At 44.1% G+C, this 25,859-nt stretch overlaps 1 protein-coding gene across 1 annotated transcript in view; it reads right to left on the minus strand.

Annotated features, from left to right (window-relative positions):
- The window catches only part of LOC127638229 (retinoblastoma-like protein 2), a 60,880-nt gene that overhangs the window by 12,148 nt on the left and 22,873 nt on the right, over positions 1 to 25,859 (minus strand). Inside the window, exons 7-17 of the mRNA XM_052119666.1 lie at positions 10,320 to 10,384; positions 10,053 to 10,221; positions 9,722 to 9,885; positions 4,960 to 5,072; positions 4,734 to 4,837; positions 4,455 to 4,592; positions 4,209 to 4,373; positions 2,248 to 2,344; positions 1,336 to 1,566; positions 433 to 686; positions 172 to 348 (exon numbers count right to left, since the gene is read on the minus strand). Of these exons, the coding sequence (XP_051975626.1) occupies positions 172 to 348; positions 433 to 686; positions 1,336 to 1,566; positions 2,248 to 2,344; positions 4,209 to 4,373; positions 4,455 to 4,592; positions 4,734 to 4,837; positions 4,960 to 5,072; positions 9,722 to 9,885; positions 10,053 to 10,221; positions 10,320 to 10,384 (1,677 nt within the window). The remainder of the gene's footprint in view (positions 1 to 171; positions 349 to 432; positions 687 to 1,335; positions 1,567 to 2,247; positions 2,345 to 4,208; positions 4,374 to 4,454; positions 4,593 to 4,733; positions 4,838 to 4,959; positions 5,073 to 9,721; positions 9,886 to 10,052; positions 10,222 to 10,319; positions 10,385 to 25,859) is intronic.

The raw sequence follows: 25,859 nt of genomic DNA on the forward strand, positions 1-25,859 counted from the left end.
ATGTAGAGCTGCATTATTATTACAGAAACAGGGTTCCCACACGTTTTGACTATTTCATTTCCATGATATTTCCATGAATTTTCCATGATCTTGCCAGTCATTTGGATTACTGGAAAAGGATTTTTTAATTAATTGAACAGAGATCGTACACACTTTTTTGGATGTAAATACCTTGGTCATGACGTAGACGGCACACATAAGCAGCTGGTCTAGATGTCGGTCCATCATGAGTTCAGTGCAGTGCACTAGTGAATACTCAAAACACGTCCAGATCTTTCTGCGCAGATCTGCACTGATGTCCAGTTTAGCACACAGATCTCTGAGCCGCACACTAGCTAAGTGATAAACCTGATGAAGTTGACATGAATAATGTTATTTTGGATTGAATTATGTCCAGTTTTGAAATCATAAGAATGATATAGAAATAAACACCTTGCGGAAGAACAGGCTGAGTGACCCGGTCTTCTGTGCCCGGGTGGGTGTTCCCTGCTGAGGACTCTTCTTGTCTTGTTTAGCAGGGATCGGGTTGTTTTGAGCGGTGCCAATGGGCATACCCGTTAGCTGCTGGGTGGTCAGGGTGCCCGTCAGACTCTGGGCATTTAGGGTTGGTAGAACAGCCCCACTTTGGCCCGTCATGCTCAATTGTACTGGGATAAATGTGATGCCTCCACTCTCATTGGCTATTCCTGAAAATAGAGTAAACGGAAGTGTAAATAATCATACTTGTTTAAATACTTAATCATAAACAATCAAAATCATAATCAACATTTATAATTGAAAAATAATAAAAATTATATTGCTGTTAACTTTCTTATTTAAAAAGTGGGGCCTGGGTAGCTCAGCAAGTAAAGATGCTAACTACTACCATTGGAGTCGCAAATTTGAATCCAGGGCGTGCCGAGTGACTCCAGGTCTCCTCAGCAACCAAATTGGCCGGTTGCTAGGGAGGGTAGAGTCACATGGGGTAACCTCCGCGTGGTCGCTATAATGTGGTTCTCGCTCTCGGTGGGGTGTGTGGTGAGTTGAGCGTTGTTGCAGCGGAGAATAGCGTGATGCCTCCTCATGTGCTACGTCTCCGCGGTAACGTGCTCAACAAGCCACGTGATAAGATGTGCGAATTGACGTCTCAGATGAGGAGGCAACTGAGATTCGTCCTCCGTCACACGGATCGAGGCGAGTCACTACACCGCCACGAGGACTTAGAGCGCATTGGGAATTGGGCAATCCAAAAAGGCCGGGTTTTATTTTATGTCTAGAAGAACAAGTGTGACTCAACTTAGATTTTTATTTGGACATTGTTTGTGTGAATCACTCATTTTGTGAATAGTTTTGCACCTTGAACAGGTATGGTAACTGTATGGCCATTGTTTGCAGTGACTGTTGCTGTTGCCATAGTGACCACAGTTTGTCCAGCTGCAATGGTGCTGACCAGAGACGGTTGGGCCACCTTGACATGTTGGGCAGGGTCACTGGGCATCTCTCCATCAACAAAGAGGCGGCGGCGAGCCGTGCCAGAAGGGGGCGAGCTGTAGCGATCATGGAGAGAGGTGGGTGATGGAGAAACTCCTGGAGGAGGAAACAACAGATAAGAATTACAACTTTTGAGTTAATTTGGGTATATGCATGTCTACAGAGATCGTTTACCATTGGTCTACGCTACAGCCCAGGGGCATCACTTTATTTGAAAGAGTGGTGGGGACAGTTGGGGGAGGGGTTAACTTATTTAATATAATAAACAAAGATTCCATCTGTATGTAGGTAGATGTATATTATTAGCGGGAACACATCTGTTTGCATTTTTCTTTGTGTTATGGGAAAGGAGCGTGAATTGTGCAACAGCAGAGCGAATAGAGCGTTCATCTGGAGTGGTGGTGGCGTAGTGGGCTAAAGCACATAACTGTTAATCAGAAGGTCGCTGGTTCGATCCCCACAGCCACCACCATTGTGTCCTTGAGCAAGGCTTGTGCCAGAAAGTATAGTGGTCTAAAGCACATAACTGTTAATTAGAAGGACGCTGATTCGATCCCCACAGCCACCACCATTGTGTCCTTGAGGAAGGCACTTAAATCCAGGCTGCTCCGAGGGGATTGTCCCTGTAATAAGTGCACTGTAAGTCGCTTTGGATAAAAGCGTCTTCCAAATGCATAAATGTAAAGTGAAGTCAAAAAGTGGTAGAGACATGTCCCATCTGTACCACCCATAAATAATGTTACAGCCACTGTTATGTTTTTGGAGTGTGCTCCTTACCTTTCCCTGCTCCTGTGATGTTACTGCTCAACTCACTCTTTTTGGGAGTGTGTGTACTGTTTCCGGAACTGTCTTCAATGTGTTGAGGTGGCATTACCTGTCATACACATATTTAAACAATTTCACATAAGCCATTCTTCACTACAAATCACTATTTACTGGAATATAGAGTATCATGCTTTACATGCTAGGGGGTTGTGTATGGTTGTCAGGGCGTTGGTAAGCAGTTGCTAAGGAACTCTAAGGTTTCTAAAATGTTGCTATATGGTTGCTAGGGTTTTGCGGGTGGTTGCCAGGTCATTAGCTGTGTTTCCACTATCTGGTAACATGAGGGTGTGCTAGTGTGTGCCAGGGTTAGTTGCGTTCCTAATGATTTCCAGGGCTTTATCATGCCTCCTCAGGGCTTTGGACAAGGGCCAATGTCCTTTGGCCAGTCGATTAGCATTGGACCAAACAAGCCCAGCTGGGGATATTGCCGTGGTCAGGGCTGGACTGGGAAGAGAAATCAGCCTGGGATTTTACATGGCAACTGTCCCAAAAGTTGTTGAGCGGGGGGCGTGTTCGTTGTCCTTTTCTGCATATCGCGGCGGCATTTTGTGGTCCGTTCTGATTAACGCGTGTATCATTTTCGCTTATCGCTGTTTACAAATGATATAATCTCGATGTTCTAGATAACTAGATAACATAATACATCAGCTTGAGCTTCCCTCTTGCTTGTGAAATGGGCGGGATGTGTGACATTGGCACCAGAGTAGCATGTTAAGGGTGGGTTTTAGGGCAATGCTGCGGGGCTATTGGCCCGATGGTCGGAATGCAGATCAATTTTGGTCTTGTGGCTCAAGGTCCAAGGCTATTTGGCTATTATTTATAACTGGCCAGTTCATAGCTCTGGCTCGTACAAGCCCAATAGTGGAAAACTATTGCTTTGCACTTGCTAATGTGCTCTGAGTGGTTTTAATATGTTGCTATATGGTAATTTGGGTGTTGTGGGTGGTGGCAAGGTCATTGAGGTTGCTAGGGTGTTCTGGGTGGTTACTAGGGAGTTGCAAGTTTGCAAGGGTGTTCTTGGTTGTGGCTGGGTCATAACAATGTTTTTGCTAAGGTGCTCTTAGTGGTTTTTCATGTGACGAGGAGGATGGTGAGAATCCAAGAGAATTCATGCCTGGCGCTAAGTTGCCCAATCAGTGAGAAAGAGATGCACACAGCAGTGTTTTGTGTGTGTGTGCTTTTATTATGTTTCAGTTCAGTGTTTTATGTTGAATTAAAGTCTTTTTGATTGTTAATCCAGTTCCTGCTTCCTCCTTTCCCGATGAACGAGAGGCTTGTCTGCCGCAGTGTTGCTATGTGTTTGATAGGGTGCTATGGGTGGATGCAAGGATGTTGTTATGTGGTTGCTAAGTTGTTCTGAGTACTTTTTAGTATGTTGCTATGTGGTTGCTAGGGTGTTTTAGGTAATTAAGAGTTGTTAGGGTGTTCTGGTTGGTTGCTAGGCTTTTGCTATATGGTAGCTAGGGTGCTCAGAGTGGTTTTTAACTTATTGCTATATGGTTGATAGGATGTTGTGGGAGGTAGAAGGGCATTGCTATAATGTTGCTAGAGTGTTCTGGTTGGTTGCTGGGCCACTGCTATATTCGGTTGGTTGGGTGTTCTGGGTTGATGACTGAGCATTGCTAGGTGGATGCTAGGACTTTGCAAGGTGGTTGGTAAGATGTTCTGAGTGGTTGCTAGGGTGTTGCTGTGTGGATGCTAGGGTGTTCTAAGTGGTTTCCATAACACTGCTAATACTAGAAACAATAACAGCACACCTCTCCTCAACACGCCACATGATTTGAGGTATTATTCATGTCCATAGCGCAAATGGTGCGGGACAAGGAACTGTACATGCTGAAGTTTAATACTTAGTAGTACTAGCAATGCCACTGATATTGTCTATGATACTTAAGCAGTTGTATTGTTCTGACCTCCCAACAGGCAGGAACAGAGTTCTTGGCATCTCGGATACTGTCCCACAGCGGCGAGCTCTCTTTCCATGCCAAACACTCCAGTACCTGCTCCTCAACATGATTCAGATGCTTAACCACCTCCCGGAAAAGACCCTCCTCTGCCCGCACAAGCACCTCAATCACCTGAGAGACAGAGAGACTGTTTGAGGCTTATAAATTAATGAATGCCTTTGTAATATTTTTTTCTATCTCTACATTATTTACCTTGTAAAAATAAAAAGCAGGCAGGTCAAAGATCTGTAAGACTCGTGGAAACTCTCCTGGTGGTCGGTATGAGAAAATGACGATCTCCAGACAGCAGGCAATCAGCGAGCGCTGGAACACATCCTGCTCGAGAATACCCTGAGACCCACAATATTACACTCAGTCGATATGATTTATGACATGAGGGTGAGTAAATGATGGCAGAGTTTTAATTTTTGGGTGAAATACAGTTTAAACAGGTTATAGATTACATTCATTTTAAATGAAGGTGAAACATACTGTCAGGTCCACCTCTCCAAGACGTTTCTTCTCCTGGTTGATGATGACTTCCAGTGATTTGTAATACAGAGCCTCAGCCAGGCAAAAATACTTCATAGCAACATCTGAGACAGGAAGCCAAAACATATTTGATATCAGTATTGTGAGAACAGTGATGAGCTACAAGTCAAAGCACAAATAACTAATGTCATGAACAAAACATGACATGAAGAATGAAGTTGCACACCTCTGGCCAGACTCTTGTTCTCCTCGCCTGTTCCCTCGTAATTCTGAAGAAAGATCTCTGACATATCCTTCAGTCTGGCTGATATGGACTCACTTGGGTCTCTCACACAAGATCTGTGTGTGATTACAATAGTGAATGCAGTGTTTCTGAAATTACTGCAATCACTATAATCACAGTCTCTAAAATAATTAAGAATTATTATAATCACAGTTTATTGGAATCAGTAGATTCACAATTAACTGTAATTACAGTTCACTGGATTCACTATAATCACCATTCATTGTAATTACATTTCAGTTAAATCACATTTTACTGGAATCATAGCTCAGTGGAATCACTATTAAAACGTTTAACTAGAATCACATTTGACTGGAAACACTACAATCACAGTTTACTAGAATGATTGGATTCACATATTACTGCAATCACAGTTCAATGAAATCACATTCTACTGGAATCAGTGTAACCACAGTTTAGTAGAACCATTAGATTCACATTGAACTGTAATAACAGTTCACTGCATTTCACTGAAATCACATTTTACTGTAATCACAGTTCAGTGGAATCACTATTATAACATTTAACTAGAATCACATTTTACTGTAATCACAGTTCAGTGGAATCACTATTATAACATTTAACTAGAATCACATTTTACTGTAATCACAGTTCATTGGAATCGCATTTCACTGGAATCAGTGTAATCACAGTTCACTGGATTCACTATTATCACAGTGAATTTCAATAATGTTTTTGTGGAATCACAGTTCTCTGGTATTACATTAATAACATTTAACTATTATCCCATTTTACTGGAATGACACTGCATTCACTATAATTCATTTGAATCACAGTTTACTAAAATCACAGTTTACTGGAATTATTATAATAAAATGAAGCTAGAATAGAGCCCTGCATTTCAGCCCGAGCCCGACGGGCCCCGACTTATTCACGCCCCTAGTGCCGGGCTTCGGGCCAATTTTCACGTCATAGTTCACATGCGGGCCGGGCCTCGGGCCTTTTTTGGGTTATCCTTCTTTTTATATTTTTAGACATTAATTAAAAAATGTATAAGTAGTTGACGTCGACGATAGAAAAACAAACATAAAAAGCCATTTCATAACCTCATAACTTTCATAATCTTATAATTACACTGACAAATGACTGACATGACAGTCTAACGCATGCACGCACGCACGCACGTCGCACACAAAAGGTTTCCCGTCAGTGGCGCGACCCACGATTCACCTCATGTGCAAATAATGGAGAATATTAAGAGAAAAATCGCAGATGACCAACTTAAAACGGTAAAAAAACACCAGAGGAAAGGCAAACTTCTGGGCTGTTTTTCAAATCGTGACAACCTTAAATGACGAGCCAACGATGCTCTGTAAGAGACTGTTCTAACTTTTCGTTTGATTGGACTTTATTTTCTTTTAACTGTTAAACTATTGGAAAAAAGAATGGCCATATTCTGTGGTGAATTTTTGAGGTAAGATAACCTGCGAGTTTGTTTTTAATTTATTTAATTTAATTTGTTTAAATTGTTGTAGGCTATGCTCATTTCGTTTGCGCGATGTTGCGAGCAGCCTGAGCCTGCTTCAAAGGTGTTTTACTAACTGTGGTTTAATAAATAAACATTTATTAAACTAACTGTCTGTGTGATATGCTTGAAGTGTTTTATATCTATGGTTTTTATTGTGGCCAAGTAAAGTATTAGCGTTGATTTGAGAGGCTAAATTAATCATGTTTTACTCGCTGTCGGCGCGGCTGTTGCTTGGTCGTCATTTAAAAAAAAAAAATGCTCCAAACATTTGTCTTAACTTAATAAAGAAATGAAAAGAAACATAACTAACAAAACTGACCTATTTTAATGGCTGCAAATAGGGCAGGCTGCCGCTGTGTAAAAAAAATACAAAAATAAATAAATAAATATACGGGCTCGGGTCGGACTCGGGCTGATAATTCTGATGAGCTGTCGGACACGGGTCGGGCTAGGGCCTGAGCGTTTCGGGCCAGGGCCGGGCTCGGGCCTAGATTTGAGGCCCGTGCAGGGCGCTAAGCTAGAATAACAATTTACTGGAATCACTATAATCACAGTTTGCTTTAAACATTGGATTCATATTTTACTGGAAACACAATTAACTGGAATCTCAATAATCACAGTTCACTAAAATCACTATAATAACATGTAATTTAAATCACATTTAACTGGAATCACTAAATTAACAGTATACTGGAATCATTGGATTCACATTTTGTAATAACAGTTCATTGAAATTACTGGAACTACATTTTCCTGGAATCACTAAAATAACTGTTCAATGGAATCACATGTAGCGTCTGGAGGAATCAATGAAGGATAATCATTAACTCAGCAGGTCCATGAAAACAAGAACTTACTGTTCCAACTCCCCTAATTACTTCAATAGCGCCGACTAGTCTCCACGAGCACAATAAATGTATTGACAAAGAGACAAGGAACTATTGACAGGAAATCCTCGTGACTGCTAAGCCCCCCCCTTTCCCATATGACTCGCCTCACACCGCATGCTTTACCATGTGAGATCTTGAACGTAAAAATGTGGGTGTGTGTGTTTTTCAGTTTTAAACTTAGAAATGTATGTCTAATGAAATATGTTTTAATCCCTGTGTGTTTATTTGTCTGATGATAGATCAAAACTAGTTGAAATTAGTTTAGTAGTGTAGTAAAACCTGTTATAGTTAATAAGGTGATCTTATATTTAATAGCCTAACAGTGTATATCCACGTCTAAGTGAACCAAGTACATCTTTCTTGGTATCAAATTAAACCTTACGATTTGTCCTAGCCGAAAATAAATATAAGGTCACCTTAGAATGGTATTTCGGCTATGTTTACCATCTTTTGAGTCATTCAGCCCAAAATCTCTTACCGTCATAAACACAGTCATAAACATGCAAATGAGCCTGACGGGACAAAGGAATCATTCTCCTGCCCAAAGGAAGGAGAATTTTACGACCCCAAAGGAAGGCTCAGTCAGGGCTGATTCTCACCAAATTCGTACTGAGAAGGAGAAATGACCCTTTTAATCTATATATATATATATATATATATATATATATATATACATATATATATATATATATATATAATCCATGTGATAAAAGTATTGACATGTATCGTATGTTCCATCTCATAATTTTCCTAAATGTTGTTTGGTCTATGTTTCTTGCAAACTCTAATGGGTTAATGTTTCAGACTTTGCATACCATGGTTACCCGAAATCATATGTGTGGCATATTTGGTCTCTATAACTTGGTATTTCGAAGATTGAAATGACTGTGTACATGATATGTCGATAACAACAACATATTAGTATTACAAGTATATTTCCTAGTTTTCTTTCTTGCACATGCAATGAGAAATGTGAGAACAAAAGAGCAATAAACCAAATTCCCGCCTGGAACCCAAACCCTTCTCATTGGTCGAGCCAATGAGAGGTGGGACATGTTTTCTAAGGGTATAAAATTGCTGCTCTTACTTCCCTCATCTTCTTACTCTTAGTCCTCTTATCTCTTAGCTCTCTTATTCCTCTTACTTCCCTCATCTCCTTACAGCTTAGTTCTTCCTCTTAGCTCTTATCTTCTTCCTCTCTCTTCCTTTTCAACTCCTCTCCTCTTACTTCACTTCTGGACCTCCCTTGGACTTCTCCCGGATCTCTTCAAGCCATCTTACATTTTTCTCTTCTCTTCTGCTGAACATTGCAACTTCTCGGAACAACCCTTCAACTCTCTCTCAACAAGTGAGTTTCAACTCCACGCTCTGGAAACACCGAACCGAAATCCTCCGTCTCAAAGGACGCCACGAGGACCCGACATACGTGCAGCCTTGCTCAGCCACACATAGGCCCATTTTGCAAGTATCATTTCATCTGAAATCCAAACGCGTTAAAGTGTGTAATTCCATTTGCTGGCTCTTAAGGGTTAACTGTTGTAATAAGTTGCTATCCTTAAAAATCTCTTTATTTTCCTTATTGCTTCTACTCTGTTTATTTTATGTTTATTTTATGTTTATTTTATGTTACATGTTAAGTGTCTGTTTGTCAAGTGTAGTGATATATTCTAGTTCCTTGTATTAAAACCCAATTATATGCTTGATTGTCTGTGTGTGTTGATCATAAAACAAAGCCTCTTTAATGTGCGATTTTAAGCTACGAGCTGATATTATCAAAGTAAGTTAACGTGCTTTGATGAGTAGGCTTATAACTAAGAATAAACCTTCAAGGGAATTGATCAGGAATATTTAGCAAAGCTGTTCGCTGGACCGAACTGACTGGTTCATGGTAGCCTCACGGGTCAATTCCATTGAGGGTCTAATTAAATTAATATAGCCTGTCTGCATATAATGTATATTCCTAATTAATTATAATTTGTGGTGTTTAATTATCTATATATATTTGAAGCAGACTCCTGGACTATATAAGCCCTTTTTGGGGCGTTTTTACAATGTGTATGGGTATCCGGGTCAAATCGTCTGATTAATCATTGATTACGATCACTGAAGTTAATTATACATTTCCCCAAACCTGATCTGCATACCCTACACACATTTTACTGGAATCACTATAATCACAGATCACTATAATCAAAGTTCACTGGAATTAGATTTTACAGACCAATGATTATAGTAGAATGTCTATGAATATAAGTACTCTACAGCTATTAGGTTGTATGTAGCAGATTATGACAAACAGATGTGAAAATAGTTTGAAATGTATTACCTAAATGTGTCTTTCAGTGTCATGCTGGGTCTGTGTTTAATTCCAGACAGAAAAGTGTGCAGACGGCCCACACTCAGCATCGCCATGGAAACAGGGGTACCGATGCTACTGTCCGGCACGTACCTCCTTCCCGTCAGAGGAGTCGATACTTTAAGTGCAGAAGCCTGTGTAACAAACATACAAACACACACACGTTTATTGATAAAGATGACATGATTTATGTTCATAAAGTAATTAAATACAAATTCAGTTATGAATATATAAAACATTTCCTTAATTAAAACATTTAATAATTGTACTAAAATGAGTGAATGTTAAAGAACACACGTACTGTGAAAGAGTTTTGAAGTATGTTGGCGGGTCGTTCCTGGTTCTCTATCCCCTCACAGAAACAGGGTCCTGGAGAACCAATGTCTCTTGCTGCTTCTCCCAGAAAAATTCTCTCATCAAGAGAACCGGACGATAACACATGTTCCTCATACACACGGTTCAGAGATGTGCTGCAGAAACAAAGAGCGAGGATGCGATCATGAACTACTGTAAAAACATTTGAGGAGTTTCATATGAAATAACTGTTTAACTGTTAACATATACTCACAGACTGTCACTAAAATTAACTGGCTCCAAGAATCCTGTCATTGTGTCTTCTTTACCTTTCAATACCTGTTAAAGCAAAAAAAAAAAAAAAAGACAAGTGAAAAACAGACAACATGGAATTCAAGAGGCCCCAGTTTATGGCAGGGCTCCTCTCTAACTGTCACACTGAAGAAAACTTGCTAAATTTTATTTGATTGTGGTGGACCAACACAATCTATGCCAGGTGCGTAGATTCCGGGGGCAGATGGGGCGAGGTAACCCCCTCGCATAATAAAAACAAGCTAGCACAAACACTATGGCCTCAACAATAAGTTAAGATGGCCATAAAAATTCCTTAGGACCTCAAGATGGAGCATGTTTATTAACTGACAGCAACGGGTAAAGTAAAGAGGCTGCAAAAAAAGACAAATTCATACATGCATCCTAAAAATGGACATCAACTGCAACATATACACTCTATGTTCACTCTATCCGTTTAGAAAATCGCCAAGAGTACTTTGGAAGTGGTTTGGAAAGTGAATAATGCAAAGGTAAAACCTTAAAGGGTCATGAAACACTACAACACATTTTTGTACGATTACGGTGAGAAGAATAGCATCTCAGAATGTGGTCTGAGATGCGGGTTGGCTCTCTTTTGGCAGCACAAGAGGTATGGCGGCACTGCCCAGTATAAGGCAGGTGCCCTCTTTCTCATCACACTACTCCCCTGCCCTATTCAGGCCAGGGTGCCATCTGGACTGGCCTACTCCCCCATCTCTGGAGGGGAGATGCTGCACTTCCGGCTGTTCTGCCAGCTGATGGTCCATCCCGCATCCTGGAAACCTGGGGAGAGATGATGGAATCTGCGGATGATCAGGAGGTTTAGGAGGTGGAGAACGAGGTGGAGCAGGCTGAACCGTAGGAGGTGGAGTTTCTGGGGTTGAGGGTAGAGCCGTGGGAGGTAATTGCTAGCATCAACTGGGGAGCAGGAGTCCCTTTCCTTCTCCTCTTCTGGACAGCTGGGAGTGTTGTTGCAGGAAAGGTCGAGGCTACAGGCATTGGCTCTGGGACAGTCTAGGCTACAGTCGTTGGCTCTGGGCGGTCGAGGATACAGGCGTTGGCTCTAGGACAGTCGAGGATACAGGCATTGGCTCAGGTGGTCAAGGCTACAGGCATTGGCTCTGGCTTGTTAAACTTGGAAGGCATAGGAACTGGCTTGTTAACCTGGCAGGCATGTGTGCTGGCTTGTTTACCATGGCAGGCATGGGCGCTGGCTTGTTTACCGTGGCAGGCATGGGTGCTGGCTCGTTTACATGGCAGGCATGGGCACTGGCTCGTTTAATTTGTCAGAAAGCACTCGCGGCCGACGCTACAGAGGATGGTTCACTCTCTGTCTCTGTTGCAGATGTAACACAATCCTTCTGACGGGTGAACATCTGAAAAGCCGCGGGTCCAGACGGCATTCCAGGCCGCATCATCAGAGCGTGCGCGAACCAATTGGCTGGTGTTTTTACGGACATTTTCAACCTGTCCCTCTCCCTGTCTGTAGTTCCCACATGCTTCAAAATGTCCACCATTGTGCCTGTAAAAAAGCAATCAAAAATCACTTGTTTAAATGACTAGCGTCCTGTTGCTCTGACTCCCATCATCAGCATATGCTTTGAGAGGCTAATCAGAGATTACATCTGCTCTGTGCTGTCCACCGCTCCGGACCCATTGCAGTTTGCCTACCGCAACAACCGCTCCACTGATGATGCCATTTCATCTACAATACATACTGCTCTCTCCCACCTGGAAAAAAGGAACACATATGTGAGAATGCTGTTTGTAGACTACAGCTCAGCATTCAACACCATAGTGTGCTCCAAGCTTGATGTGAAACTCCGGGCTCTGGGCTTAAACAGCTCGCTGTGCAGCTGGATCCTGGACTTGCAATCAGGCAGACGTCAGGTGGTTAGAATGGGCAGCAACATCTCCTCATCACTGACCATCAACACTGGAGCCCTGCAGGGCTGTGTTCTCAGCCCACTCCTGTATTTCCTATACACACATGACTGTGTGGCAACACAATGCCATCATTAAGTTTGCTGACGATACGACAGTGGTAGGTCTGATCACTGACAATGATGAAACAGCCTACAGAGTGGAGGTGCACACTCTGACACGCTGGTGTCAGGAGCACAACCTCTCCCTCAACGTCAGTAAGACCAGAGCTTGTAGTGGACTTCAGGAGGAAAGACAGAGAACACAGCCCCATCACCATTAATGGAGCACTGGTGGAGAGAGTCAGCAGACACAAGTTCCTCGGTGTCCACATTACTGAGGAACTCACATGGTCCATCCACACTGAGGCCGTTGTGAAGAAGGCTCACCAGCACCTCTTTTTCCTGAGACGGAAGTATGGAATGAACCAACACATCCTCACACGGTTCTACACCAGTACTGTAGAGAGCATCCAGACTGGCTGCATCAACGCCTGGTACGGCAATAGCACCACCCACAACCGCAAAGCCCTGCAAAGGGTGGTGCAGACTGCCAGACACATCATTGGAGGTGAGCTTCCCTCCCTCCAGGACATTTATAACAGGCGGTGTGTTGAAAAAGCTGCACTTGGGTTCATCTTCACGTCTTTGTCTTCATCATTGTCCTTGCCACCAAAGCTACAATTAATATTATTATTATTTGTATTATTTTGTACAAAATGGCAATATTTCTGCATATTTTTTTCTTTCCCATTTCCTCTGGCATTTTCCCCTTCATTCACAAGTGGCACCTTATGGGAAATAAGTGAAATATACTGTATATGATATAGGCCTTTGTGTATATAATGCCCAACGAGAAACAAATCTCTCTCCACTGGTCACAAACACGATCTACTGCTGAAAAAAAAAAAAAAAAACCCCTGTCATGGTAAGAAATGTATTTACATTATGTCAGTCATTCCTAGAAGTTCACAAGGAAATTGCTTGATGCGGCTTGGTTTCTCTTCAGAGGAAAAATCACCGAAACACGCTTTGGCCACTGATGTTGTTTTTTCTTTTTAATGGTTTTCTGTGGAAAAATATTCACACAATACTAAACACTTTGTGATTTTATTATGAGCTGACGTTTTTAAGTAATACAATGTGTTTTCTTCCTGGTCATTGTTTTGAGTAGCAATAAAGCCATGTTAAGCATTTTAGAATGTCCTTTGAACTCCATAAACCGGAGCATAATAAAATCGAGCGCTATATAATGTGCATATTTACAGTATGCATCAATATAACCAGAATGTGCATACCAAATAAAATAGCTTTTAGTAACTGAATCATTAGTGGTTTATCTGCATGTTCACAGTATACACACACAATAAAAATGGCTTGTCCACATTTGATGTGCTTTGCCACTGCCTGCTTCATCATGGTTGCGAGAGAGATTCACATATCCCCGGCCAAGCACAAGCCATACGAGAAAGGACCGGTGAAAAATGAGTATAGACTAATGAAATATTATTTATACACTTTCATACATTAATACTCATATTCAGTGTTATGAAGTCAACAATATTTTTTTTTGCAATTGCTAATCAGTATCACATGCTGTGCATTTTTTTTAACTTGCAAAGGTGGTCCCATGTGAGAAATGAACTCGCTGACTAAACCATTAGCAATCGGTGTTGGGTCAAAGAATGAAACACGACTGCCCTCTACTGATCATGTCTCTTCTGCACCGCATAATGACGCGTCACACCGCGTGATGTCACAGGATCTGTTTCCCTTTGACATGCATACTCAAATGCTGCATCTGTACTTTATGCTGATATTTAGTGAGAGCCAGCACAGGCATCTGATAGATGACAGATTGCTCACCCCCTCTTTCTCCCCTGCACCACCGACTAGGGCCCTTGTACTTACAGCTGTCCATGCCCAGTTGAGATGCATTTTTTAAAACAGAGAGGCAGACTTGATCTAAAAGAGGACTGTTTCGTGACCCTTTAAAGACACTATACAAACTGTGAACTTTAGACTATGCAAATGAGTTCCAGACTGAGAAGGAAGGGTCGGCCAAACTGTGCGTTCTATCTTTGTGTTCCTCTGTTAACAGTCAGTAAGAACGCTGGAACAGGAAGGTGCAAAATTAAAATTTCCTCCTCATAAGAATGGGATAAAAGTATCCATTCAACGAACACAACCTGTTCTTGGTCTCAGGAAGACAAGGTAGTTCTGAGTCACTCTGAGTTACAGAGGGACACTAGCTAAAATATGGCACATCAGGTTCCAGGAGTCTCCACTCCACAGAGACAAAATCAGATCACCCAAGTTCTGAGTGTTCGGCCTGAACGATGGGAGATATTAACAGAAATAGTTCTTTCGAGAAAACCATCTCCTCAATTTTCCTGCATCTGCGTGTTCCAGATTTGAAGGACCTCTTGGTGCTCCAGGAGATCAGCATTCCTCAGCACTTCACGTTCAGAACCCAGCTCCTTACAAACTGCAACTTGACCCAATACAACTAGTGGAAGACGTTGCCACTGAGCTCATTACAGACATAATCCAACACAACCTTTTGCATCTTTGATACTATGTACTTTACTTTCTTCATCTTTTGTAGTATTCTTAAACATATTAGTACCACATACAGATAATACAGTAAGAGGTGTATTCTAAAGATAAGGCCGAATTTCACGAAATCCTTTAGAGTATTCAGATAATCAACTCCCTCCAACTTACATATTTCTAATTTATTGAATTTTCCATTTTGATTATTCTTATACTGCTCAGGTAAATTCCTTATCTGGTGTCCCATGGAAAATAGAGGGAGAGGCCATCTGAGATTAAAGTTGCTGTAAGTGTTTTTAACTGATTTACTTCCTTGAGACTGATCCGTTGGACGTGCTGTTTCCAAATCCCAGCATTCGAAAGATGCTTTATTCATGCAAATTAGCTTTTTTGAGACCAACATCATGCAAAAACGGTTGTTAAAAACAACAGCAGCAAAAACATGTCCTCAACTTACAACTGTTTTGAACAACATGGCTTAAAAATGACAGTAAGTCTCAAAAATTCACTGCAACTACAATACTATGACAACATGTAAAATGACTGACAGGTCAAAAGCGCCATTGTACGTGGTCCGTGGACACTTTTTTGTTTGCTGTTTAAAAAGGTCACAGAAAAAGGTGAGATATCTTACAACACTTATTTCATTAATATTTCTCAGGGAGTAGGACATTTCTTTGCATTCCTTTCCATGAAAAAAATAGCTTAAAGTACCTTTAAAACACACACAATGTTGGTGTTGCTATCCTTATGAGGACTCTCCATAGACATAATGATTTTATGATGTACAAAATATATATTCTATCACCTAAACCTAACACAACCCCTAAACCCAACACAACCCCTAAACATAACACAACCCCTAACCCTAACACAACCCCTAAACCTAACACAACCCCTAACCCAAACACAACCCCTAACCCTAACACAATCCCTAAACCTAACACAACCACTAACCCTAAAACAACCCCTAAACCTAACACAACCCCTAACCCTAACAAAACCCCTAAACCAAACACAATCCCTAAGCCTAACACAATCCTTAACCCTACCTCAATCCCTAACCCTAACACAATCCCTAACCCTAACGCATCCCCTAACCCTAATGCAACCCCTAACCCTAACGCAATCCCTAAACCTAACACAGCCCCTAAACCTAACACAGCCCCTAACCCTAACACAATCCCTAAACCTAACACAGCCCCTAAACCTAACACAATCCCTAAACCCAACACATCCCCTAAACACAACATAACCCCTAAACCAAACATAATCCCTAACCCTAACACAACCCCTAAACCTAACACAGCCCCTAACCCTAACACAGCCCCTAAACCTAACAAAACCCCTAAACCTAACACAACCACTAACCCTAACAATGCCCCTAAACCTAACACAGCCCCTAAACCTAACACAAACCCTAAACCTAACACAACCCCTAACCCTAACACAACCCCTAACCCTAATACAGCCCCTAACCCTAACACAATCCCTAAACCTAAAACAGCCCCTAAGCCTAACACAGCCCCTAGACCTAACACAACCCCTAAGCCTAACACAGCCCCTAACCCTAACACAGCCCCTAACCCTAACACAGCCCCTAAGCCTAACACAGCCCCTAGACCTAACACAGCCCCTAAACCTAACACAGTCCCTAAGCCCAGCACATCCCCTAAGCACAAGCATAACCCCTAAGCCAGACACAGTCCCTAACCCTACCACAGACCCCTAGGCCTAACACAGCCCCTAACCCTAGCACAGTCCCTAAACCTAACACAGCCCCTAGACCTAGCACAGTCCCTAGACCTAGCACAGCCCCTAGGCCTAGCACAGCCCCTAGGCCTAGCACAGTCCTAAGCCTAACAAAGCCCCTAGGCCTAGCACAGCCCCTAAGCCTAGCACAGCCCCTAAGCCTAACACAGCCCCTAAGCCTAGCACAGTCCCTAGGCCCAGCACGTCCCTAAGCACTAGCATAGCCCCTAGGCCAAGCACAGTCCCTAGCCCTAACAAAGCCCTAGGCCTAGCACAGCCCCTAAGCCTAGCACAGTCCCTAGGCCTAAGCACAGACCCCTAAGCCTAGCACAGTCCCTAAGCCTAGCACAGCCCCTAGGCCTAGCACAGCCCTAAGCCTAGCACAGCCCCTAAGCCTAACACAGCCCCTAAGCCTAACACAGCCCCTAAGCCTAGCACAGCCCCTAAGGCCTAAAACAGCCCCTAACCCTAGCACAGCCCCTAAGCCCAGACACAGTCCCTAATCCTAGCACAGCCCCTAAGCCTAGCACAGCCCCTGGACCTAACACAGCCCCTAAGCCTAGCACAGCCCCTAGCCCTAGCACAGCCCCTAAGCCTAGCACAGGCCCTAAGCCTAACACAGCCCCTAAGCCTAACACAGCCCCTAGGCCTAGCACAGCCCCTAAGCCTAGCACAGTCCCTAGAGCCTAGCACAGCCCCTAGCCCTAGCACAGTCCCTAAGCCTAGCACAGCCCCTAAGCCTAACACAGCCCCTAAGCCTAACACAGCCCCTAAGCCTAGCACAGCCCCTAAGCCTAGCACAGCCCTAAGCCTAACACAGCCCCTAAGCCTAGCACAGCCCCTAAGCCTAACACAGCCCCTAAGCCTAGCACAGCCCCTAAGCCTAGCACAGCCCCTAGGCCTAACACAGCACCTAGACCTAACACAGCCCCTAGGCCTAACACAGCCCCTAAGCCTAGCACAGCCCTAAGCCTAACACAGCCCCTAAGCCTAGCACAGCCCCTAAGCCTAACACAGCCCCTAAGCCTAACACAGCCCTAAGCCTAGCACAGCCCCTAAGCCTAACACAGCCCTAAGCCTAGCACAGCCCTAGGCCTAGCACAGCCCCTAAGCCTAGCACAGCCCTAGGCCTAACACAGCCCCTAGGCCAAGCACAGCCCTAAGCCTAGCACAGCCCCTAAGCCTAGCACAGCCCCTAGCCCTAACACAGCCCTAAGCCTAGCATGGCCCTAAGCCTAGCACAGCCCTAGGCCTAGCACAGTCCCTAAGCCTAGCACAGCCCTAAGCCTAGCACAGCCCCTAAGCCTAACACAGCCCTAAGCCTAGCACAGCCCCTAAGCCTAGCACAGTCCCTAAGCCTAGCACAGCCCCTAAGCCTAAGCACAGTCCCTAAGCCTAGCACAGCCCCTAGGCCTAGCACAGTCCCTAAGCCTAGCACAGCCCCTAAGCCTAGCACAGCCCCTAAGCCTAGCATAGCCCTAGGCCTAACACAGTCCCTAAGCCTAGCACAGCCCTAAGCCTAGCACAGCCCCTAGACCTAGCACAGCCCCTAAGCCTAACACAAGCCCTAGACCTAACACAGCCCTAAGCCTAAGCACAGTCCCTAAGCCTAGCACAGCCCCTAAGCCTAACACAACCCCTAAGCCTAACACAGCCCCTAAGCCTAGCACAGCCCCTAAGCCTAACACAGCCCCTAGCACAGCCCTAGGCCTAACACAGCCCCTAAGCCTAGCACAGTCCCTAAACCTAGCACATCCCTAAGCCCAGCACAGCCCTAAGCCAGACACAACCCCTAAGCCTAACACAGCCCTAAGCCTAGCACAGTCCCTAAGCCTAACACAGGCCCTAAGCCTAACACAGTCCCTAAACCTAGCACAGCCCTAAGCCTAACACAGCCCCTAAGCCTAACACAGCCCTAAGCCCAGACACAGCCCATAACCTAACACAGCCCCTAAGCCCTAACACAGCCCCTAAGCCTAACACAGCCCTAAGCCTAACACAGCCCCTAAGCCTAACACAGCCCCTAACCTAACACAGCCCCTAAGCCTAACACAGCCCCTAAACCTAACACAGCCCCTAAACCTAGCACAGCCCCTAAGCCTAACACAGCCCTAAGCCTAACACAGTCCTAAACCTAGCACAGCCCTAAGCCTAACACAGCCCTAAGCCTAACACAGCCCCTAACCTAACACAGCCCCTAAACCTAACACAGCCCCTAAGCCTAACAAAGCCCCTAAGCCTAACACAGCCCCTAAACCTAACACAGGCCCTAAGCCTAACACAACCCCTAACCCTAACACAGCCCCTAACCCTAACACAGCCCCTAAACCTAACACTATCCCTAAACCAAGCACAGTCCCTAAGCCTAACACAACCCCTAAGCCTAACACAGCCCCTAAACCTAACACAGCCCCTAAGCCTAACACAGCCCCTAAACCTAACACAGCCCATAAGCCTAGCACAACCCTAACCCTAACACAGCCCCTAAGCCTAACACAATCCCTAAGCCTAACACAGCCCCTAAACCTAACACAGCCCTAAGCCTAACACAACCCCTAAACCTAACACAACCCCTAACCCTAACACAGCCCCTAAGCCTAACACAGCCCCTAACCTAACACAACCCCTAACACAACCCCTAAGCCTAAAGCAGCCCCTAAACCTAACACAGTCCCTAAACCCAACACATCCCCTAAGCCTAACATAACCCCTAAGCCTAACACAATCCCTAAGCCTAACACAACCCCTAACCCTAATACAATCCCTAAACCTAGCACAGGCCCTAGCCCTAGCACAGTCCCTAAGCCTAACACATCCCTAAAACTAACACAAGCCCCTAAACCTAACACAGACCCTAAACCTAACACAGCCCCAAAGCCTAACACAGCCCCTAAGCCTAACACAACCCCTATCCCTAACACAGCCCCTAACCCTAACACAGACCCCTAACCCTAACACAGCCCCAAAGCCTAACACAGCTTCTAAGCCTAACACAGCCCCTAAGCCTAACACAGCCCCTAACCCTAACACAGCCCTAACCCTAACACAGACCCTTAACACAGACCCCTAACCCTAGCACAACCCCTAAACCAAGCACAGTCCCTAAGCCTAACACAACCCCTAAGCCTAACACAACCCCTAACCCTAAAACAGCCCCTAAACCTAACACAGCCCCTAAAGCCTAACACATCCCTAACCCTAACACAGTCCCTAAACCTAGCCCAGCCCCTAAACCTAGCACAGATCCCTAAGCCTAACACATCCCTAACCCTAACACAGTCCCTAGACCTAACACAGCCCCTAAACCAAACACAATCCCCAGCCTAGCACAGCCCCTAGGCCTAACACAGTCCCTAAACCTAACACAATCCCTAACCCTAACACAGCCCATTAACCTAACACAGCCCCTAAGCCTAATACAGCCCCTAAGCCTAACACAACCCCTAACCCTAAAACAGCCCCTAAACCTAACACAACCCCTAACCCTAACAAAGCCCCTAACCCTAACACAGCCCCTAAGCCAAACACAATCCCTAAACCTAACACAGCCCCTAAACCTAACACAGCCCTAACCTAACACAGCCCCTAACACAACCCCTAAGCCTAAACACAGCCCCTAACCCTAACACAGTCCCTAAAACAAACACATCCCCTAAACACAACATAACCCCTAAACCAAACACAACACCTAACCCTAACACAACCCCTGACCCTAACACAATCCCTAAACCTAACAAAGCCCCTAAACCTAACACAATCACTAAACCTAACACAGCCCCTAAACCTAACACAGCCCTTAAACCTAACACAACCCTAACCCAAACACAGCCCATAACCCTAACACAGCCCCTAACTCTAACACAACCCCTAAACCTAACACAGCCCATAAACCTAACACAGCCTCTAACCCTAACACAACCCCTAACCCTAACACAACCCCTATCCCTAACACAGCCCCTAACCCTAACACAACCCCTAACCCTAACACAACCCCTAACCCTAACACAGCCCCAAAACCTAACACAACTTCTAAACCTAACACAGCCCCTAAACCTAACACAACCCCTAACCCTAACACAGCCCTAACCCTAACACAACCCTTAACACAACCCCTAACCCTAACACAACCCCTAAACCTAACACAGCCCCTAACCCTAACACAGACCCTAAATCTAACACAACCCCTAAACCTAAAACAACCCCTAACCCTAACACAACCCCTAACCCAAACACAATCCCTATCCTAACACAGCCCCTAAACCTAACACAGCCCTTAAACCTAACACAACCCTAACCCAAACACAGCCCATAACCCTAAAACAGCCCCTAACCCTAACACAACCCCTAAACCTACCACAGCCCCTAAACCTAACACAACCCCTAACCCTAACACAACCCCTAAACCTAACACAAACCCTAACCCTAACACAACCCCTAACCCTAACACAACCCCTAAACCAAACACAATCCCTAAACCTAACACAACCCCTAACCCTAAAACAGTCCCTAAACCTAACACAGCACCTAAACCTAACACAACCCCTAAACCTAACACATCCCCTAACCCTAACACAATCCCTAAACCTAACCCAGCCCCTAAACCTAACACAATCCCTAAACCTAACACATCCCCTAACCCTAAAACAATCCCTAAACCTAACACAACCCCTAAAACAAACACAATCCCCAACCCTAACACAACCCCTAAACCTAACACAATCCCTAAACCTAACACAATCCCTAACCCTAACACAACCCATTAACCTAACACAGCCCCTAAACCTAATACAGCCCCTAAACCTAACACAACCCCTAACCCTAACACAACCCCTAAACCTAACACAACCCCTAACCCTAACACAGCCCTAAGCCTAACACAGCCCCTAAACCTAACACAATCCCTAAACCTAACACAGCCCCTAAGCCTAGCACAGCCCCTAAGCCTAACACAGCCCCTAAACCTAACACAGCCCCTAAGCCTAACACAGCCCCTAAGCCTAACACAGCCCCTAAACCTAACACAGCCCCTAAACCTAACACAGCCCCTAAACCTAACACAGCCCCTAAACCTAACACAACCCCTAAACCTAACACAGCCCTAAGCCTAACACAGCCCCTAACCCTAACACAATCCCTAAGCCTAACACAGCCCCTAAACCTAACACAATCCCTAAACCTAACACAGCCCCTAAACCTAACACAGCCCCTAAACCTAACACAGCCCCTAAACCTAACACAACCCCTAACCCTAACACAGTCCCTAAGCCTAACACAGCCCCTAAGCCTAACACAGCCCCTAAACCTAACACAGCCCCTAAGCCTAGCACAGCCCTAAGCCTAACACAGCCCTAGACCTAACACAGCCCCTAAACCTAACACAATCCCTAAGCCTAACACAGCCCCTAAACCTAACACAATCCCTAAACCTAACACAGTCCCTAAGCCTAACACAGCCCTAAGCCTAGCACAGTCCCTAAACCTAACACAGCCCCTAAACCTAACACAATCCCTAACCCTAACACAACCCATAAACCTAACACAGCCCCTAAACCTAACACAACCCCTAAACCTAACACAACCCCTAAACCTAACACAATCCCTAAACCTAACACAACCCCTAAACCTAACACAACCCCTAAACCTAACACAATCCCTAAACCTAACACAATCCCTAAACCTAACACAACCCCTAAACCTAACAACACCCCTAAACCTAACACAATCCCTACACCTAACACAACACCTAAACCTAACACAACCCCTAAACCTAACACAATCCCTAAACCTAACACAGCCCCTAAACCTAACACAACCCCTAAACCTAACACAGCCCCTAACCCTAACAAAGCCCCTAAACCTAACACAGCCCCTAAACCTAACAAAACCCCTAAACCTAACACAGCCCCTAAACCTAACACAAACCCTAACCCTAACACAACCCCTAACCCTAACACAGCCCCTAACCCTAACACAGCCCCTAAACCTAACACTATCCCTAAACCAAACACAATCCCTAACCCTAACACAACCCCTAAACCTAACACAGCCCCTAACCCTAACACAGCCCCTAAACCTAACACTATCCCTAAACCAAACACAATCCCTAACCCTAACACAACCCCTAAACCTAACACAGCCCCTAAACCTAACACAACCCCTAAACCTAACACAGCCCCTAAACCTAACAAGCCCATAAACCTAACACAACCCCTAACCCTAACACAACCCCTAACCCTAACACAATCCCTAAACCTAACACAACCCCTAAACCTAACACAGCCACTAAACCTAACACAACCCCTAAACCTAACACAACCCCTAACCCTAAAACAACCCCTAACCCTAACACAGCCCCTAACCCTAAAACAACCCCTAACACAACCCCTAAACCTAAAACAGCCCCTAAACCTAACACAACCCCTAACCCTAACACAGACCCTAAATCTAACACAACCCCTAAACCTAAAACAACCCCTAACCCTAACACAACCCCTAACCCAAACACAATCCCTAATCCTAACACAGCCCCTAAACCTAACACAGCCCTTAAACCTAACACAACCCTAACCCAAACACAGCCCATAACCCTAACACAGCCCCTAACTCTAACACAACCCCTAAACCTAACACAGCCCCTAAACCTAACACAGCCTCTAACCCTAACACAACCCCTAACCCTAAAACAGCCCCTAACCCTAACACAACCCCTAAACCTACCACAGCCCCTAAACCTAACACAACCCCTAACCCTAACACAACCCCTAACCCTAACACAACCCCTAAACCAAACACAATCCCTAAACCTAACACAACCCCTAAACCTAACACAACCCCTAACCCTAAAACAGCCCCTAAACCTAACACAGCCCCTAAACCTAACGCAACCCCTAAACCTAACACATCCCCTAACCCTAACACAATCCCTAAACCTAACCCAGCCCCTAAACCTAACACAATCCCTAAACCTAACACATCCCCTAACCCTAACACAATCCCTAAACCTAACACAACCCCTAAACCAAACACAATCCCCAACCCTAACTCAACCCCTAAACCTAACACAATCCCTAAACCTAACACAATCCCTAACCCTAACACAACCCATAAACCTAACACAGCCCCTAAACCTAATACAGCCCCTAAACCTAACACAAACCCTAACCCTAACACAACCCCTAAACCTAACACAACCCCTAACCCTAACAAAACCCCTAACCCTAACACAACCCCTAAACCAAACACAATCCCTAAACCTAACACAACCCCTAAACCTAACACAACCCCTAACCCTAAAACAGCCCCTAAACCTAACACAGCCCCTAAACCTAACACAACCCACTCACAAAAAACTTTCTGCATTTTTTACATTTTCGATAAAACATAATGTAATATTATTTGAATTGATTTGAATTATGAGACACTAGAAATGTCCTCATAATCCACATTTATAGCATTTATAGCAATATTCTTATTACCAGTTTGTAACCTAAAAAATATGTCCTTGTAAACCACCTAAATCCACACACACACACACACACACACACACACACACACACACACACACACACACACACACACACACACACACACACACACACACACACACACACACACACATACACACACACACACATAAACCTTTAGTGATATGCAGGGTTGGGGAGTAACAGAATACATGTAATGGATTACATATTTAAAATACAAAATATAAGTCAAATTAACGTAGGATCAAAATTTCTTTTTTTCTAGTAAGATCTTTGATATTAGGGCAAAAATCTTATTCTTGATGATCATTTTTGTATTGTTTTCCTGTAAAAATATCTAAAAATCCTTAAACATGATCAGTTTGATTGATCTTGTTTTAGAAACAACACTGCAGAAGATATTTGGGTTTTTCAGAGAATGTATTTTTAACATGTGTATATTGTCTTACTGTACTGACAGAGTTTTTACAGGTGAAACTCGAAAAATTAGAATATCGTGCAAAAGTTCATTAATTTCAGTAATTCAACTTAAAAGGTGAAACGAATATATTATATAGACTCATTACAAGCAAAGTAAGATATTTCAAGCCTTTATTTGATATAATTTTGATGATTATGGCTTACAGCTTATGAAAACCCCAAATTCAGAATCTCAGAAAATTAGAATATTGTGAAAAGGTTCAGTATTGTAGGCTCAAAGTGTCACACTCTAATCAGCTAATTAATCCAAAACACCTGCAAAGGGTTCCTGAGCCTTTAAATGGTCTCTCAGTCTGGTTCAGTTGAATTCACAATCATGGGGAAGACTGCTGACCTGACAGTTGTGCAGAAAACCATCATTAACACCCTCCACAAGGAGGGAAAGCCTCAAAAGGTAATTGCAAAAGAAGTTGGATGTTCTCAAAGTGCTGTATCAAAGCACATTAATAGAAAGTTAAGTGGAAGGGAAAAGTGTGGAAGAAAAAGGTGCACAAGCAGCAGGGATGACCGTAGCCTGGAGAGGATTGTCAGGAAAAGGCCATTCAAATGTGTGGGGAGCTTCACAAGGAGTGGACTGAGGCTGCAGTTACTGCATCAAGAGCCACCACACACAGACGGGTCCTGGACATGGGCTTCAAATGTCAAACATCTTACCTGGGCTAAAGAAAAAAGAACTGGTCTGTTGCTCAGTGGTCCAAAGTCCTCTTTTCTGATGAGAGCAAATTTTGCATCTCATTTGGAAACCAAGGTCCCAGAGTCTGGAGGAAGAATGGAGAGGCACACAATCCAAGATTCTTGAAGTCCAGTGTGAAGTTTCCACAGTCTGTGTTGGTTTGGGGAGCCATGTCATCGGCTGGTGTTGGTCCACTGTGCTTTATTAAGTCCAGAGTCAACGCAGCCGTCTACCGGGACATTTTAGAGCACTTCATGCTTCCTTCAGCAGACAAGCTTTATGGAGATGCTGACTTCATTTTCCAGCAGGACTTGGCACCTGCCCACACTGCCAAAAGTACCAAAACCTGGTTCAATGACCATGGTATTACTGTGCTTGATTGGCCAGCAAACTCGCCTGACCTGAACCCCATAGAGAATCTATGGGGCATTGCCAAGAGAAAGATGAGAGACATGAGACCAAACTATGCAGAAGAGCTGAAGGCCGCTATTGAAGCATCTTGGTCTTCCATAACACCTCAGCAGTGCCACAGGCTGATAGCATCCATGCCACGCCGCATTGAGGCAGTAATTAATGCAAAGGGGCCCAAACAAAGTACTGAGTACATATGCATGATTATACTTTTCAGAGGGCCA

The sequence above is a fragment of the Xyrauchen texanus genome, chromosome 46 (assembly GCF_025860055.1).
Source record: "Xyrauchen texanus isolate HMW12.3.18 chromosome 46, RBS_HiC_50CHRs, whole genome shotgun sequence".
In the NCBI taxonomy this organism is placed as follows: Eukaryota; Metazoa; Chordata; class Actinopteri; order Cypriniformes; family Catostomidae; genus Xyrauchen; species Xyrauchen texanus.